Source organism: Buceros rhinoceros, unplaced genomic scaffold (genome assembly GCF_000710305.1).
Source record: "Buceros rhinoceros silvestris isolate BGI_N320 unplaced genomic scaffold, ASM71030v1 scaffold16394, whole genome shotgun sequence".
NCBI lineage: Eukaryota > Metazoa > Chordata > Aves > Bucerotiformes > Bucerotidae > Buceros > Buceros rhinoceros.
Window position 1 is genome coordinate 1 of NW_010410174.1, and position 16,063 is coordinate 16,063.

A 16,063-nucleotide genomic window follows, 5' to 3' on the forward strand; every position below is an offset into this window, starting at 1 on the left:
TTATCACCAGGAAAGCTCTCCTGTGGCTGGACATGTCACGTACAGATCTGTTTAGTTACTTAACACATTTCTTAACTTTCGTGTCTTTGTTTCGGATTGAAAAATGCTTTCTCTCTTTCCTCAGTCTGATTCATAGCATAGCTACAAGGGTAATTAAGCTGGCTCACGCAAAATCCAGTCTGGCCTTGGCACCTGCTCTTGTGGAAACCTATAGTCGCCTGTTGGTTTATATGGAAATAGAGTCCTTGGGCATCAAAGGCTTTATCAGTAAGAAAAAAAACCTTTTCCTTTTCTTCCTCAAGTAGCATTTTCTTTTAACGGCAACTAGAGACCATAGTAAAAATGAAGATCTAAAGATGCAGCATGTTAAATACATGTATATATTATCGTAATCTAAAAGAAATTGCAATGGTTGCCCTGGTGCTGCGGTAAATTCCAGATGAGTGTGCTGCTGTCCCTTTATGCTGTCACTTGTACGGTCAGGACCTTCCTAGTTACAGTGTTGTGCAAAAACAGGCTTAATGGAAAATCGTAGGCACAGTTGCTTAATTAGATGCAAATGATATTTAATTGCATGCGTGAAAATAATTTGCGTGTGTGCTGTATGTGTTCATTCAAAAGATTAGTGAGCTCTGCACATTTGCAGCATCTTCAGACAGCGCTTGCACACACACTCTTTGGAGGTAACAGAATTCTCAAGTCGAATACCTGACTTGCAGCTAAATATCACCATCTGTGCACAGCATCTTCTGTAGCTGTGTTTTAAAGGGTCATCGCTTCGAAAACTTACTTTACCAACTCTCTTTCAAAAGGTCAGCTCCTGCCAACAGTGTTCAAATCTCACGCATGGGGAATTTTGCACACTCTGCTGGAAATGTTCAGCTACCGGATGCATCACATCCAGCCTCATTACCGAGTCCAGCTGCTCAGCCATCTTCACTCCTTGGCTGCTGTGCCACAGACCAATCAGAACCAGCTGCATCTGTGGTGCGTGGCGCTTACCGTGTCTAACCGTAATCTCAGACTCTTTCTCCGTCATACGCTGAGAGCTGTGTGAGAGCTGCGTTTCCAATGGGACATTAGCAGTTCCCACTCCTGGTCTTGTTTTGTGGGATCTCAGCAGGTCATGTCTCAAAAAGAGAGTTAGATTGGAGGAGCTGGTTGACGAAGCTCTGGAGTTGATATGCAGATAATTCTAGGGAAAAGCTTTGAGTTTAACTTGCTGTTTAAGAAGTTGAAGGGTGTGAGATTCACTTTGTATGTAGAGTCTGGGGTTTGTGGCAGAAAATCTGGGGAGAAGAGTGTCCATTCACTCTAGAGTAGAATATTTCTTGTGAGTGAGACAGAGATACCTCATTATTATCAGTTCCTATTAAAGAAGTCTAATTACATGGTAATTTCTTAGTCCGTGCAACTAGATTGGAGTGAACCAACCTATGGCACTGGCATTTCAAAGGCACCATGTTAGAGAAGTCTTCTAAATGACTTCAAACTACCTGGTGTGAAAAGTGCTTCCAACTAGAGCATGGAAAAATCAAGTGCTTTTAATCAAAAGCAATACTGCCTAATTTTTTTTACTAAGGACAATTTAGTGCTCTCTGCTTCAAGGAGACACTCAGCGTCAAAACTTCTCATGCATAACTCATGCCTTTTTATTCTGTTTTTGCATATAATTATTTATCGACATATTCTGGATTAGACAAAATTCAGAAGATTCCAGAAAGGGAGGGCTCTAAGTTGAACAGGCTTGAGGCTCTTTTTCAGAGGCTCAGGCCCTGGAATTTTCACCAAATCAACTTTTGAGAGCTTTATTTGAAAATGAAGTACTTAAAAAGTTGATAAGAAGTTTATTAAACAGTGGAAAAAGCAAACTTTTCCGAAAGGTTAAGAACATCACTTTCAAAACAAATGGGTTTGTAGTATTTGAGGCAGAAAAAGGAGGAAGTATCGGTATTTATGGAATCTTAGAAGCGGCGGTATGAACGTTATTTGCTAACTGTCCTGTTCTCCTCTTTCAGCGTTGAGAGTACCGCTCTGAGGCTCATCACAGCTTTGGGCAGCTCGGAAGTCCAACCGCAGTTTACACGATTCCTCAGTGACCCCAAAACGGTTCTTTCTGCAGAATCGGAAGAACTCAACAGGGCTTTGATCTTAACTCTAGCGAGGGCAACACATGTGACAGGTAACAGCAGTACAGAGGTGCAGAGAGATGAGGGGATTTTTATTTTTTACTGTCCTTCAGGGTCATTATTTAAAATTTAAATGTTTGGATTAATTACTGGACATGCCATCCCCCCAAAAAACCATGGAATGTTGACAAGAAGTGTGCTGCTCACATGGAAGCCACCCCCTCTTCAGCTTGTCTTTAAGAAAAAGTAGTGTGTGGGTTTGCTTTTGGGGGAAGGGAGAGGGGAAAGCTTTTATCATGTATTTCAGTGTTTTAATAATGTGGTTATTTTATTTTCTAACCTTTGCTCAACCTTTAATGTTAAATCAACACTTGGGGTTGGAGGGATGAGGCCCGTGTTTTATTTCTACAGCTTAATTGGGGAAGGTACTGCTGAGCAGCCTTATTAAAGCAATATAAAACGGAATCCGGCAATTTCACCGTCATTATCTTCCTCAGGATATTTTTTTAAAGTCTAATCAGTTAATCAGCAAAAGCTCGTCATACTGTCATTGCAGGAGATGAAATATAAAATCTCAAAATCATGATTGCTTTATTTTTAGCTCAAAATCTAAAAAAATAATTTTGTTACTGTTCGTAGCATAAAAAAGATAACATCCAGCTTGTTCTATAGAGTAAATAAGATTCAAAGAAAGGGGATGGGAGCAGTTGGCCAAAAAGGAAACCCTGTTGAACTAGCAAAGCCTTAATGCACGTGGCTCCAAAAGGAATACCAGTAAGAAATGGGTGTTTTGTGTGAAATTCTAATATCGTCAATCCATTTTCTAGACTTTTTCACAGGCTCTGATTCGATTCAGGGAACTTGGTGCAAGGATATATTGCAGACTATCATGAGTTTTACTCCACATAACTGGGCGTCACATACGCTAAGCTGTTTTCCAGCTCCTCTGCAGGTAATAGTTTCAGACTGATGGTTTTGTAATTGGAAATACAGAGAATTGACTCTCTTAACAAGATCCTTTGCCTTTTCTTGGTTGGTCATACCCTTCTCCTGTCGAGGCGACATTAATCTCAAGTCCTTAAAGAACGCAGCGTGATTGTAACATTGCTAGTTATTCAGAAATGCACTAGCTTCTCCTGGGGTGTTCTTAAGGCCGAGTTTGGGCAGCTGGTCCTTTGATGGTAATAAACTGGATCTTTTAAACATAAAAAAATTTGGAGAAATCTTTTTCTCGTGAAAATTTGTCACATAGCTTTGTTAGTGACAAAACTGTGAAGTCACTGTGAATCCTCCTTGTCTGGAGATGCTCAAACCCCATCCAGACACGGTCCTGCTGTAGGTGAACCTGCTGTAGCAGAGGGGTTGAACTAGATGATCTCCAGAGGTCTCTTCCAGCCCCTACCAGTCCGTGCTCGCGTGCCACGGTGAGGCAGCAACGCTTCCTGGTCGGTTTGTATTGTACAAGGAAGCAGGAACTCAGAAGGTGCTCAGTCAGGTGGGAGTTTGAGTTAGCCTGTTCAAATGTTTTATTCCAGGCTCTCAGCCACAGGAAATCCTACTTTGTTTCAGGTATTCTTCAAGCAGAATAACGTACCTCAGGAAAGCCGTTTCAACTTGAAGAAGAATGTGGAGGAAGAATACCGGAAGTGGAAGTCCATGGCCAATGAGACCGCTATAATCGCACACTTCTCGGCACAAGGCTCCCCCCCGCTTTTCCTTTGCCTCCTGTGGAAGATGTTGTTAGAGACCGATCACATTAACCAGATTGGCTATAGGTGAGCTTAAAAGATGTGCTGTGTCTGAGTCTGCGTCTGATGCTGCAGCATCCTCCATTCTGAGGACGCAGCCCTTGTGCAGTAACAGCTTGATTTGTCCTTTTTTAATGAAGTCATTAATAAAAATTAACACTGATAATAATTAATTAACTCTTAATATTAAGTATACTCATGTATTTGTTAATAATTAATTTTTATTAATTCCTGATGAGAGGCAAGGATGGGAGGTGTTCGAGTTAAGCAGTCTACTAATACTGGCAATATTTCAGGCAATCTGAAATAGTAAACAGGAAAAGTAGAGCGTTTATTTAGCGAGCCTTTATACATGAGTAAAGGTCAAATGTTTTTCTTAGAAACCGAATATTGGATTACGATGAAAATTGTTACATAAGTAGTAGTCGTACAGTATTTTTACTTGTTCTCAGCAGTAACAGCATCAGCTCCAGCAGTGAAAAATAGATTCTTTCTTTCCAGTTCCTGTTAGGTATGTTGAAACAATTAATATTTATGACAGCAAGTGTTGCTTTTCTGTGCAGTGGGGAAATGCCAGTATTCTAATGCTATCATTCTATTAAAATGCAGAAAAATTAAAGCTGAGGTGCAGAAGATTGTCCTAAGAGGTGTATAACTAGGGAGGGATTTTTTTCTCTCTTTTTTTTTTTTTAATACAGTTGTATTACAACGCACTAACCCATAGAACATAAACCAATTAAAATTGTATTAAGAGCAGTTACGTTTAGTTGTTGCTTTTTTAATCTGTGAGCATCCTTGTAACAGAGAGGTTTTGTTTTCTCCTTGTGCGTGTGTGTTTGTGTGTCTTCTTCCCTGCTAGAGTGTTAGAAGGCATCGGGGCCAGAGCTCTGGTGGCACACGTCAGGACGTTTGCCGATTTCCTGGTGTATGAATTCTCTACCTCTGCCGGAGGCCAGCAGCTCAATAAGTGTATTGAGATCCTCAATGACATGGTGTGGAAATACAACATCGTAACACTGGATAGGCTGATACTGTGTTTGGTGAGTACTCCTGCAGAGGTGAGATCCCGGTTCTTCACGCAGGGTCTGCTTTCTGGGTCGCTTTTGTAGGGGCAGTCTGTCTGAAAGTGCAATGGTTTTCCGTAGTGACTATTTGCTAACTCAGTGTTCAAATAAAATAATAGATTATTTCTTTAAGCAACATAAACCTTGAAGTCTTACAGTTCTCTGAATCTTCAGGGGGAGCTTTTCTTGGCTCTGTAGTGGCAGTGTTGAATTGGAATTATTAAATACCGTTATTAATGGTTTGACTTCAGAGCTATGCGGTGATTTGTGCAGCCCGAAGATGTAGGAGGAGTATGGCATGCCGTGATTCAGAAGCAAATGGAAAACCTTGTACCCATCAGAAGGGCAGAATTCAGCCTGTTTCATCAGGAAAGGAAACATGGCATTTTCTACCTTCCCAAGTTATCCTACAAAATAAAGCAGATCTTACCTAGAGAGAATTAAATTTTCCCTCAGTAGCTATCCTTTACTTGTATTTTAAAACTTCATCTTAATGTCAGCCTGGTTGTTTGAATTTTAGTTTGTTTTTCGAAAGGAAGTCCAAATGTGTCAGAGTGGTCAGAAGTTCGAAGCAATCTTTGTTTTGTTATCATTAATTGGTTATTTTCAAGGAGAGAACTGACAGCACAAAGCAAGCTAGAATTTGAGGAGGATGTGCAGCCCCTGGGCAGTTTGTAAGGCTGTCTGCCTGTGGAATAAAAAAATGTGATGGGAACTTTTCACAGGGGGCAATTGAACCTGCCCGTGTTGTGTGTCTTCACTTAAATACGGTTGAGAGACCGTGTGTTCAGTGCGCATCTGTGTACCTCATGTGCAGCTGATGTTCGGGGGTTATCAGTCAGACAGCAGCATCAACTGTAATTCCATATTTTTCTGATCCTTTTTGTTTAAGGCGATGCGTAGCCATGAAGGAAACGAAGCTCAAGTCTGTTACTTCATAATCCAGTTACTTTTACTGAAGCCTAACGATTTCAGAAACCGAGTGAGTGATTTTGTGAAGGAGAATTCCCCGGAGCACTGGCTGCAGAATGACTGGCATACTAAACATATGAGTTACCACAAGGTACCAGAGCTAGTACAATTCTTCTGTGTCACGCTTTCTGTGGAGTTAAGCTCAGAGGGTCTTTGGTCCTGTAAATAGCTGGACAGCTCTGTCAGTTTTGGGAGTTACTTAGTAAGTCGTAATTCATTGGAGCTAGTGTTTAAAAAATAAATAAAAATCACTCTGTTTATATAACAACGTTAAAATTCTAGTGTGGTGATGTTCAAAGAGAGAAGCAGCTAAAGAGCTGGTTGGAGATTCATTCTTGCTCATCTAGATCCAGTAATTCTGAAATCTTGGTTTTACTGAAATTCATTTAGAACAGTTTTTGCGCGTCAGGGAGAAGTTGTTTCCTGCTGGTGTTTTATGACTGATAACAACAGTTAAACCTACATTCTCTCCTAATTATCAAAGCTTCTTCCATCTCTCTGGGGCAAGAACGTGGTATCCTGATGTGTTTAGGGAAGGGCATTGCCGAGGTGTTAATGCTGCTGTAAACTTAGTGGCTCCTGCTGGCTAGAAAAGGATGTACCTGTGGAGTGTTCTGTTGAAACACAGATCGACTCTGAGGTGGAACAGATACAAGCAAACTCTCAATGCTTTTTTGTGCCCACTTTGAGCAGTGGTGAAACTTTGTTTTGTTTTTTCTGAAGAAGTTGTTATCTGCTAGTCGTAATAACTGAATAATTTCACTGAGTTGAATTTTCTGTCGTAAACTTTACGGTGAAATCGTCTCACTGCCTTCCTGTCTGATGATGAGGGTTATGAAGTGTCTTTTTAAAGCAATGTTGATGCTCACTGTTTGATGCACTGCTCTTAAGGAAAGAGCTTTTGATTTTGTTGGATTCTTTCCCTCCAGAAATACCCTGAAAAGCTGTATTTTGAAGGCTTGGCAGAGCAAGTCAATCCCCCAGTTCAGTTCCAGCCCCAGTACCTGCCAATTTATTTTGGAAATGTGTGCCTGCGTTTCCTGCCAGTGTTTGACATCGTGATCCACAGATTTCTAGAATTGCTTCCAGTGTCCAAATCACTAGAAACGTTATTGGATCACCTGGGAGGTTTATACAAATTCCACGGTACGTTATCTGTGAATGCTTTTACTCCTCTTGCAATCATTCTGTTCTCTGTAATCTCCTTATTTCATAATGGTCATCTATTAGCACAGCAGTGTTCAATCCTTTCCTGCTCTGTAAGCCCTGTCTGCCTTACCACGGAGAAGCACAATCCCTGTTTGAGGAATTTCAGCCTCCTAACAGTGACCTCACTTTTAGTCGGGTAGCTCTTGCTAATTCCCACTTTCTTCACGCCTTTCCTTTCCACTCCCTTCTAGCAGCAAGTACTTCGACCTGTGTCCTACGAAACTTTCGTTACCAAGACTGAAACAACTGAAAAGCAGTTCCTCTATCTATCCTTGTTTTAGATTGAAATAATTTAACCTGATCTTTTTCACACTTATGACACCACTTGTTTAAATGTCATTGCTATGTTATGCCCAGACATTTTACAATATTCTTTGTTTACTGCGACTTCTTCGCTGTAATACCTTTTGTATGAAGGGGTGATTTAGGTGGGTTGTTTGCAAATATATTAGTATTATTGTTAAGATACGAACTCTTAGCAATACTGACTTTCTTTGCTCTGCTTCTACGCTTCTGCACACACGTTAAAGTGTATGTACAAGACAAAGGAAAATGAGTGTTGCAGAGTGTAGTGAAATAAAGAACGTGAATCAATTCCATGTGCACTGTTTTCAAATACATACAGCTTTGTCTTGTAGAGCTCTTGATTCTAATTCTGTGTTTGCTACCATAAACATAACAGTGATGCTAGAAGTTATTTTTGGTTTGTGGTGTTTTCCTTTCCTTCTTGGCAGACCGTCCAGTGACTTACCTGTACAACACTCTTCACTATTACGAGCTGCATCTCCGAGAGCGCACAAACCTCAAAAGGAAACTTGTCCATGCCATAATTGGCTCTCTCAAAGATAATCGCCCATTAGGCTGGTGTCTAAGTGATACTTATCTCAAGTGTGCTATGAATCCCCGAGAAGAGAACCCGTGGGTTCCTGATGACGCTTACTACTGCAAGCTCATTGGAAGACTGGTAGACAATATCCTTAAGGTTTACATTAAGTGAGCTGTGCCAATGTCTTATGCTCTTGTTCCATCATTATAAAGTTCAATTTCCATCTATTCAGATCATGAAATAAAGCTCGGAGTCTTTATTTAGCTACAGACATCAGTCTAGATTCATATCAGTTTACTTCAGGGGAAACTAAATTATTTGACGCAGGGACTGAGCTGCCCTAGTAAAAACATCTTGAAAGATATGGAGAAAAGAGAGTCCAGTCTGGAGGGATACATGTTCCACTGCATTTATCAGTACAAACACTGCTGGTGATGCATTCCAACTTTAATTCCAATTGCCACACAAAATCAGCCTGATACAAAGCATGAGTGTTTAAAAAAAAAAATAAAAAAAAAAAATGTAGAGTATGAGATTGCTTTTTTTCTACTGCCATTAGCAGTATTACAAAGAGTAAAATACTGTGAGCAGCGCCACGTTGAAGATGGTGTGTAACTGGCTGTGGCTAGTTGTAGATCAGTGTATGTGCTGTTAGGAGCTGCTGAGAATCTGTTTTTTAGGAGGGAAAAGCTAGATGTTATGTTTTTAACACTAATTTGCATTTTCTTAGTTGCTGCCTTTTATTAGTTTTTACAATTTCTGTGGAAATTTCTGGTTTAAATTTCTGTGGAAATAACAGTTGCACAGGTTCACCAGCTTTCCAGAGATGAATCTCCCTCGACATCATCATCTTTGGGTCAGCTTTGTGGGACTTGACCAATGTGCTGAATGTTACGTGTCTTCCTTCACTCCTCTTCCCCAACTTGCATTTCTTTTATGTGCAACTTGAAAGAGGTTTATTAGATCTCTCTAAAGAAAGCTAAATGATATAAAATCCCGCTTTTCCGTAACTGGTAGCAGTGTGTTCGGAGATCTTTCCTGTATGTAGCTCAAATCAGTTTGTCTTAGTTGGGAAAGTGGGATATTTTCAGAACATTTTTGCATAAACCATCACCCTAAAACTCTGCTCGAGGATCTTACTCTGAAGCAAATTAATGGTTTCAGATTATGCAGAGTAGAAAATTCTTGTTATTTTCATCTTCCTGTCGTGTAAGCAGATGATGAATGAGGTGGTCAGTGCTGTTTTGCTCCACCTCTTGGTCAGGGAGGTTTATCCTCTGCATGACCGTGTGTGTGAGGTGTGTTTATAGCTATTTATTCACACGGTCCTGTGCTGATGGACTATCATTGCCTTATTTTCATACTTTTATCCCTGTGTCCTATTTTTATGGAATGTTGTTTAATTTGTTCTGGGTAACTTGTCTTTCATTTCAATGCAATTCAAGTGCAGTATGTATGTATATTTTTACTCAGTGTGCTGCATGCACTAGTCCTTGTCGGGGCAGATTGTTTTCCTTAACCGTGATCACCTATGGCAGGCAAATCGCCCGGTCCATTTCCAAACTGTGACTGGAGATTCAACGAGTTTCCTAACCCAGCTGCCCACGCTCTCCATGTCACCTGTGTGGAGCTCATGGCCCTGGCTGTGCCGGGGAAGGATGTAGGCAACGCGCTACTCAATGTCGTGCTGAAGAGGTATGTTGGCTCTCTGAAACGAAATTAGGAATTGCTGAGATAGACAGTCTCTGATACTTGTTTTCTTAGGGTTTTATAAATTTTTAATTCAGCATAAACACTTTTAAAATAAAGTATTTGGGGAGGACAAACAAGGCTATGGGATCAAGCAGAAGCCTCACATGTTGGATTTCTGTGCTGTAGTGGATTGTGTGTGCTTCAGGAACGGCTGATTCAGCATGATCTCCTTATAAGACCGAGGCAAAGGACTTGTCCAGTGAGTTCAGTGGCCCAGAGGCTGGAAAGAGCCTGTTCTCCTTCCAGCTGCGCTGGGAGGAGGACATTCCATCAGTTCACAGCCCAGCATCTTTGATGGGTTTTCAGCCTCATTCAGCTTTGTCGTATATTATTGTTAACTCTACCCAGGGGAGTCTATAAAACCTGTTTGGTAGGAATAACAGTGTGGTAACAGCCTTTGAAGCTAATGCAAAATCCTGCCTGAACAAAGTTTTGCAAGCGATATCACAACGGCATTTACACCATCTGTTGGCTTTCCTGAACACCTGCGCGCGTACAGTTCTCTCAACTTGATAAATACTCTGCATAAGTACACCTTGTCTTTGGGTGCACCAGGAGCACAGATTGCAATTGCGAGTTGCTGGAGCATGTTCAGAGAAGGGCCATGAAGCTGGTGCAGGGTCTAGAGCACATGGGCACTGAGGAGCAGCTGAGTGACCTGGGGGTGTTTAGCCTGGAGAAAAATAGAGACTGAAAAAAAAAGCTCAGGAGAGACCTTCTTGCCTTTGACAGCTCCCTGACAGGAGGCTGGAGCAAGGTGGAGGTCAGTCTATTCTGAGAAGAGGCTGCAGGATGAAAGGAAGCAGCCTCATGTTGTGCCAGGGGAGGTTTAGGTTGGACATGAGGAACAACTTCTCCTTTGGGGTTGTGCAGGTGTGTCCCAGGCTGCTCAGGGCAGCGGTGGAGCCCCCATCCCTGGAGGGGTTTCCCAGCCGTGTGGAGGTGCTGCTGAGGGACAGGGGGCAGGGGGGACCGGGCAGCGCTGGGGCCTTTGGGTTTGTGCAGGTGTGTCCCAGGCTGCTCAGGGCAGCGGTGGAGCCCCCATCCCTGGAGGGGTTTCCCAGCCGTGTGGAGGTGCTGCTGAGGGACAGGGGGCAGGGGGGACCGGGCAGCGCTGGGGAACAGGGGGACTCGGTGATCTTAAAGGTCTCTTTTAACCAAAATGATTCTGTGACTCTATGAGTTTAGAGTTTTTCTTCTTCTGTGTCTCTAGTCAGCCCCTGGTGCCAAGAGAGAATATCACAGCTTGGATGAATGCAATTGGACTAATTATCACAGCCTTGCCAGTGAGTCAATATGTTGTGTTTTAAAATGAAAAAATCTCTTCTCCCATGTAAGGTTCATCATCTTTCTAGAGTATGTTGTAAAAAACCTCTGCAGATTCCTCAGAGGGCTCCTCAGGAGGCTCCTTGTGTGTTTGAGATTCATCTCCTCCAGCATGGAAAAACTGACCGGGTTTTCTGTGCTGCTGTTGTGTTTCAAGGCTAGGATGGAGTTAACTGAGAACTGGGACTAGGAACTAAGCAGGTCTCTGAGGGTTCTGAGGCAAAGCTAATTTTCTGCTAATGCTTGCACTTGCCCATCCTGTAGCTCTCAACCATGTGAATGGGATGTGCCTACAGCTGCAAAAGCAGATGTGTGCAGTGTTAGAGTTCGTTTATCAGTGGAAGCTTTGATCTTCTGAGTATAGTGACCCTTGGTACCTGACCAGTACTACCTGAGTACGTGTTCATTTCGCTTACCTGTTGTTCGTACGTGCAACAGTTATCCTTTCCTTGTGACTTCTCATCCCCAACAAAATGGATCCCTTTCTTGAAAGAAAGCCATCAGGGATTTAATCATTATTTCTGTATTGCTGCTTATTATTGTTCCTGTTCACCCGCCTTGCGTCGTCTTCAAAATTGTTTGACTTTTGTACCTTCGTTTGCTTCCTGTTTCTTGGATTTTTCATCTGTTTGTGCCTGTACTTAGAAAATTCAGAAACTTCTCAATCTCCTTCCATTAAGGGCTCTGCACTGCTTCTCCTGGAGGCCTTTCTATTAGCTAAGTAAATAATTAAATTCATGAAATAGTCCCACCCACCTCCCCTCAGTGCGCCACATCCACTAACGCGGCTGCTTTCTCTATTGTGCTTCTGAATTTTCATCTTTGTCAGGCTATAAATTACCATGTAGTTGAAAACGTTTTAGAAATGCAACAGCAGTAGAAGGAGTTGAGGAAGCGTTGTCTTTGCAGAAGCAATTCTGACGTTTTTCGGTTTGGTTTTTTTTTCCAGGAGCCGTACTGGATTGTTCTCCATGATTGCATTGTGAACGTTATCAACAGTCCCAGCCTGACATCTGAGACAGAGTGGGTTGGTTACCCATTCCAGCTGTTTGACTTCACCGCCTGTCACCAGTCGTACTCCGAGATGAGCTGTAGCTACACTTTGGCTTTGGCGCATGCCGTCTGGCATCATTCGAGCATCGGACAGCTCTCTCTCATTCCGAAGTAGGTGCAGCGGTGTTTGATGATTGAATTTGTAGATAACAAAGCTGTACGTATATACCAGCAGACAGGCCCAGGGGAGCTCCAAAACTCACCGGATAAACCGCGTTTTTGACATAACGCTTGTTGTCTGTAAGCGCTGGGGCTTTTGTCTAGAACGTGGCTGCCTTTAATGAGCCTTGTTAGTCTTGATGAACTTTTATGCTTTTATTAATTTAAACTTTTCTTAAATCATTGACTGTAGCATATTCCTAAAGCATCAACTGAAATCAGTAAATGCATCCTTACTACTAGCCAGTACCCTCCAGCTGCGAGTCGAGGTGCTTTGCTGGCTGAAGGATGCGGCAGTGGTCCACTGGAAAAAAAAACCCACTGCATTGAAAAATTGATCAGACTTTCCGCAGTGCTGTGTTAAGGAGAGAACTAACAGGCGTCGCTTACCGAGTCTCAAAATACTGGACAAAACCGAAGGTGGTGGGATGTATTCCTCTCGGGTAGCTCTGAACCTTGGGTAAGGCTAGTGTCGCAGCGTCAGGGGACAGCTTTTGACTGTGCGTAGCGTTCTGCTGAGCTGGGAAGTGCTGCCTGTTCTGGTCCAGTAATAAGGCTGGAAACGTTCTAGAGCTTCACTGAAATAACCGATATTTGCAGAACAACACTGTATTTTCCAAAATGAAGGCCCAAATCTGTGAGAGAGACTGTGATGCTTTGGCTAGAATCTGGGGTGAGGAAAAAAATTAATTCCAGTTGAAGTAGTTAATTGTCTTAAAATACTACAGGTTCCTCACAGAAGTACTGATACCCATAGTGAAGACAGAGTTCCAGTTACTCTACGTGTACCATCTTGTTGGTCCTTTCCTACAGCGCTTCCAGCAGGAGAGGACGCGGTGCATGATAGAGGTGAGGAGAAGCTCTTGGTCTGCTCCGTACCGTAGATCTGAAGCACGCTGCCCGTGTTTGCTGCAGGCCCTGCTGGTGCCTCGGAACAAGCCGAGTGCAGTGACCTGGGCTGTCTTCTCTCCGGAAGATTCCAATCCTGTGCTGAACATTTCCTGGTGCTGCACTAACTTCTGCTTCTGCGGATTGTGTGGGCACTCGTGGCAGTCTGCGATGCTTAAGCACTGATCGTGTAGCACGTACCCAAATGCCGTTACTGCGCTTGCTGGAAGTTAACTGGGGAAATTGGGATCACGTAGTTAAGCGTAATGGGATGGGTTAGACCTGCCCAAGGAAGTTCGTGGTTAGAATCACAGGCACTTTAGAGCAGTAAATGTATTTAGTTTACACTCTTTAACTGTATTTATACTCTGAAGTGTTTTAGAAGCTGTTTTCATGGGCGTGCTTTTTGTGTCTGCGGAACAGATTGGAGTGGCGTTCTACGAAATGCTCCTGAACGCCGATCGGTTCAGCTCCCACCTCAACTACATGGATCCCATCTGTGACTTCTTGTACCATATGAAATACATGTTTACAGGCGACAGCGTGAAAGACCAAGTAAGTCAACAGGAGATACTGATACTTCCTTCCCACAGAGCAAATTAGTCATTTTAGGAATTATTTTCCTAGGTCACAGTACAACAAAACACTCAAGAGCTCACTAGTCTTGATATGCAAATTAGGAAGCTGATGCATTTCTACACATATAAAAGCTTTGGGTGCAGTAGACGAGGTGTCTCCGATTTCCGCACTCTGAAATTAAGGTAGAACTTGAGGGTACTTTAAGTTCTATGGCTAAAGCAATCACTAGAGAGAAAACCGTCTCTTGTGTGAATTGCCTTGCAAAGCTTTGGTGTACAACGGTGAACCAGGGAGGGTTTTTAAGATCAGTTATCAGAAGAGGTCCAAAAGTTAACATGCTAAATAAAATACTCACATAAATACCACTATTTACTGCATCTTTTTCCTTCTTTCCTTGTGCCAATGTGATGTTTGTGTACCGTGCTGGCGTATGTCAAAATATTCCTGTTTCACCAAACCTATTCGTCTTGTTTTTAACAGGTTGAGAAGATAATCTGTAATTTAAGACCAGCTTTGAAACTTCGGTTACGCTTCATAACACACATCAGCAAAATGGAATCAGCTGCTGTTCCACAGCAGCCCCTCAGCAACGGGTCGCCAGCGCAGCAGCCCAGCCAAGTGCCTGTCAACGTTGCTTTGCCAGTAACGCAGTGACGCGGGGCTGGTGTGGGGGAGGGCTCTCCCCTGTGGCTGAGCAAGGTGAAGCATCACCCGCTCTGAATCCAGGTGTGCTGTGTGAAAGGAACCCCACAGACCTCTGCCAGCTCTGTGCTCGGCACTCTTCTTCCCCAGTTACATCAAGCGCTAGATGAGGTGGGTGTTGCCTTCCTCTGCAGGCACTGGGTCAAAATCCTCTGCAAGCAAATCCGTGGATTTCGGAAGAGTTTACAGCAGCCTGGTTTGAGGCATCGGGTGTGTTCCTTTCCATCTGTCTGTGACAGGACAGGACAATCCCATTTCTCTGGCCCAGGAGAAAATTGCCTCGTTAAATTTGGGTTCTGCCTTAATAAAATTTGTATTTTTTTTTTGTCCAACAGAAGAATTTAAATTCTTTTTTGTCTTTTGGACAGATAAGCCCTTATAGAGAAACGCTCCCAGACAGAGAGATGGCATGGATGGTATTAATTATAACTGAGAATGAGCCTTTGAAAGTATCTGTAGATCTTGTATGAGCAGTGTGCATCCCACAGATGGGCAGTGGCTCAGATCTCCGTTAGGTTCTTCCCCAGAGGCTGTTTCTCCTGAACCTGTCGAAGTCTGTGTATCCCGTTCAAGCTCTGCTGGTTTGTATTTTACCCTTCCGGTTTGGGAAACGGTGTCGTGTCTATCAAGTCTGTCACAGGAATTGTGTTGGTATCTTCCAATGTTTTTGTTTTCTGTAACATTCTACTTTAAGTTTTACATGTGCTGTGTTGAGCAGGTTTTGATAAGAGAATTGAGAGGCTCAGTGTTTTGTAAATACTCACCTTGTGTGACGAACTTTTTTTAATTAAACCCCTCCCACTTAAAAGATTGTGTTTGTATTGTTAAGCTTATTTATTTTCTATACTCATGACTTCAACAATGACTGACCATAGCAAGAAACTTCCAGGTGTTCGATCAGCTTTACAATACTGCCAGTTTTAACCTTTCCAGATAAGTTGTGATCAGTAAGGTCAGGTCTGCTTTATATCTCCCCTTCATAGGTTTGCAAACTTCTGTCAGCAGTCAAACTGTTACGACTTCTCTTCCTAAACAGGTTTATTTTGTACAAAAGACAAAAAGCTCTGGGTGGTTTTAGTTTTGGTTTGCTTTTTTTCCCCCCTCTTTCTCTTGAAGATCTGGAAAATGAACCTTTTTAGTGCTGTGGCGGATGACGGTGGCGTACAGAAACAGCTCCCTTATTGATCGTCATGCCTTGACCACACGTGTGGTTACACTGAGAAGCTGACGGCGATGCCCCGGCCTGGTGCTGTGTGGAGGCACTAGCACATCCTCCAAAACCGTGCGTTTCATCAGCACTGGACCCCGCCGAAACTTCTGCCTTGCAGCGGACAGGCTGTGTGTCCTCCGGCTCCTTGCTCACCTGGTGACATTAGAGATTCCCGTGGTACCCCCCTGTATTCCGAAAGGCAAAGGGAAGGCCGTCTCTTCCGGGGGGCGAGCACACGTTTTCTGCAGATCTCAGCAGGGTTCCAAGGGCGCTACACCCTCCCTTCAGCGGTCCTCGTCTAAAACTCCGTTTGTGATGATGCTTTCTGTGAGTTAACGTCACCCTGTAAAACGCAGCGAACCCAATTCCTTCCACAGCCAGGCAGGATCCCCGTGTCACCTCAGACGTGTGTTTCCAGTTCATTATGGCTGCCATATGGCCTGGGT

At 43.0% G+C, this 16,063-nt stretch overlaps 1 protein-coding gene across 1 annotated transcript; it reads left to right on the forward strand.

Annotated features, from left to right (window-relative positions):
- Positions 1-124: 124 nt before the first annotated feature.
- Positions 125-14,359, forward strand: LOC104492914 (mediator of RNA polymerase II transcription subunit 23; the record flags this gene model as incomplete). The annotated part of the gene is made up of 15 exons (XM_010135517.1): positions 125-267; positions 813-987; positions 2,019-2,182; positions 2,957-3,081; positions 3,699-3,904; positions 4,737-4,917; positions 5,834-6,004; positions 6,843-7,059; positions 7,857-8,093; positions 9,478-9,643; positions 10,914-10,986; positions 11,976-12,190; positions 12,967-13,087; positions 13,550-13,681; positions 14,186-14,359. Coding segments are annotated over 15 exons (2,500 nt in total), but the record flags the coding sequence as incomplete, so codon positions are not given.
- Between the last annotated feature and the right edge of the window lie 1,704 nt (positions 14,360-16,063).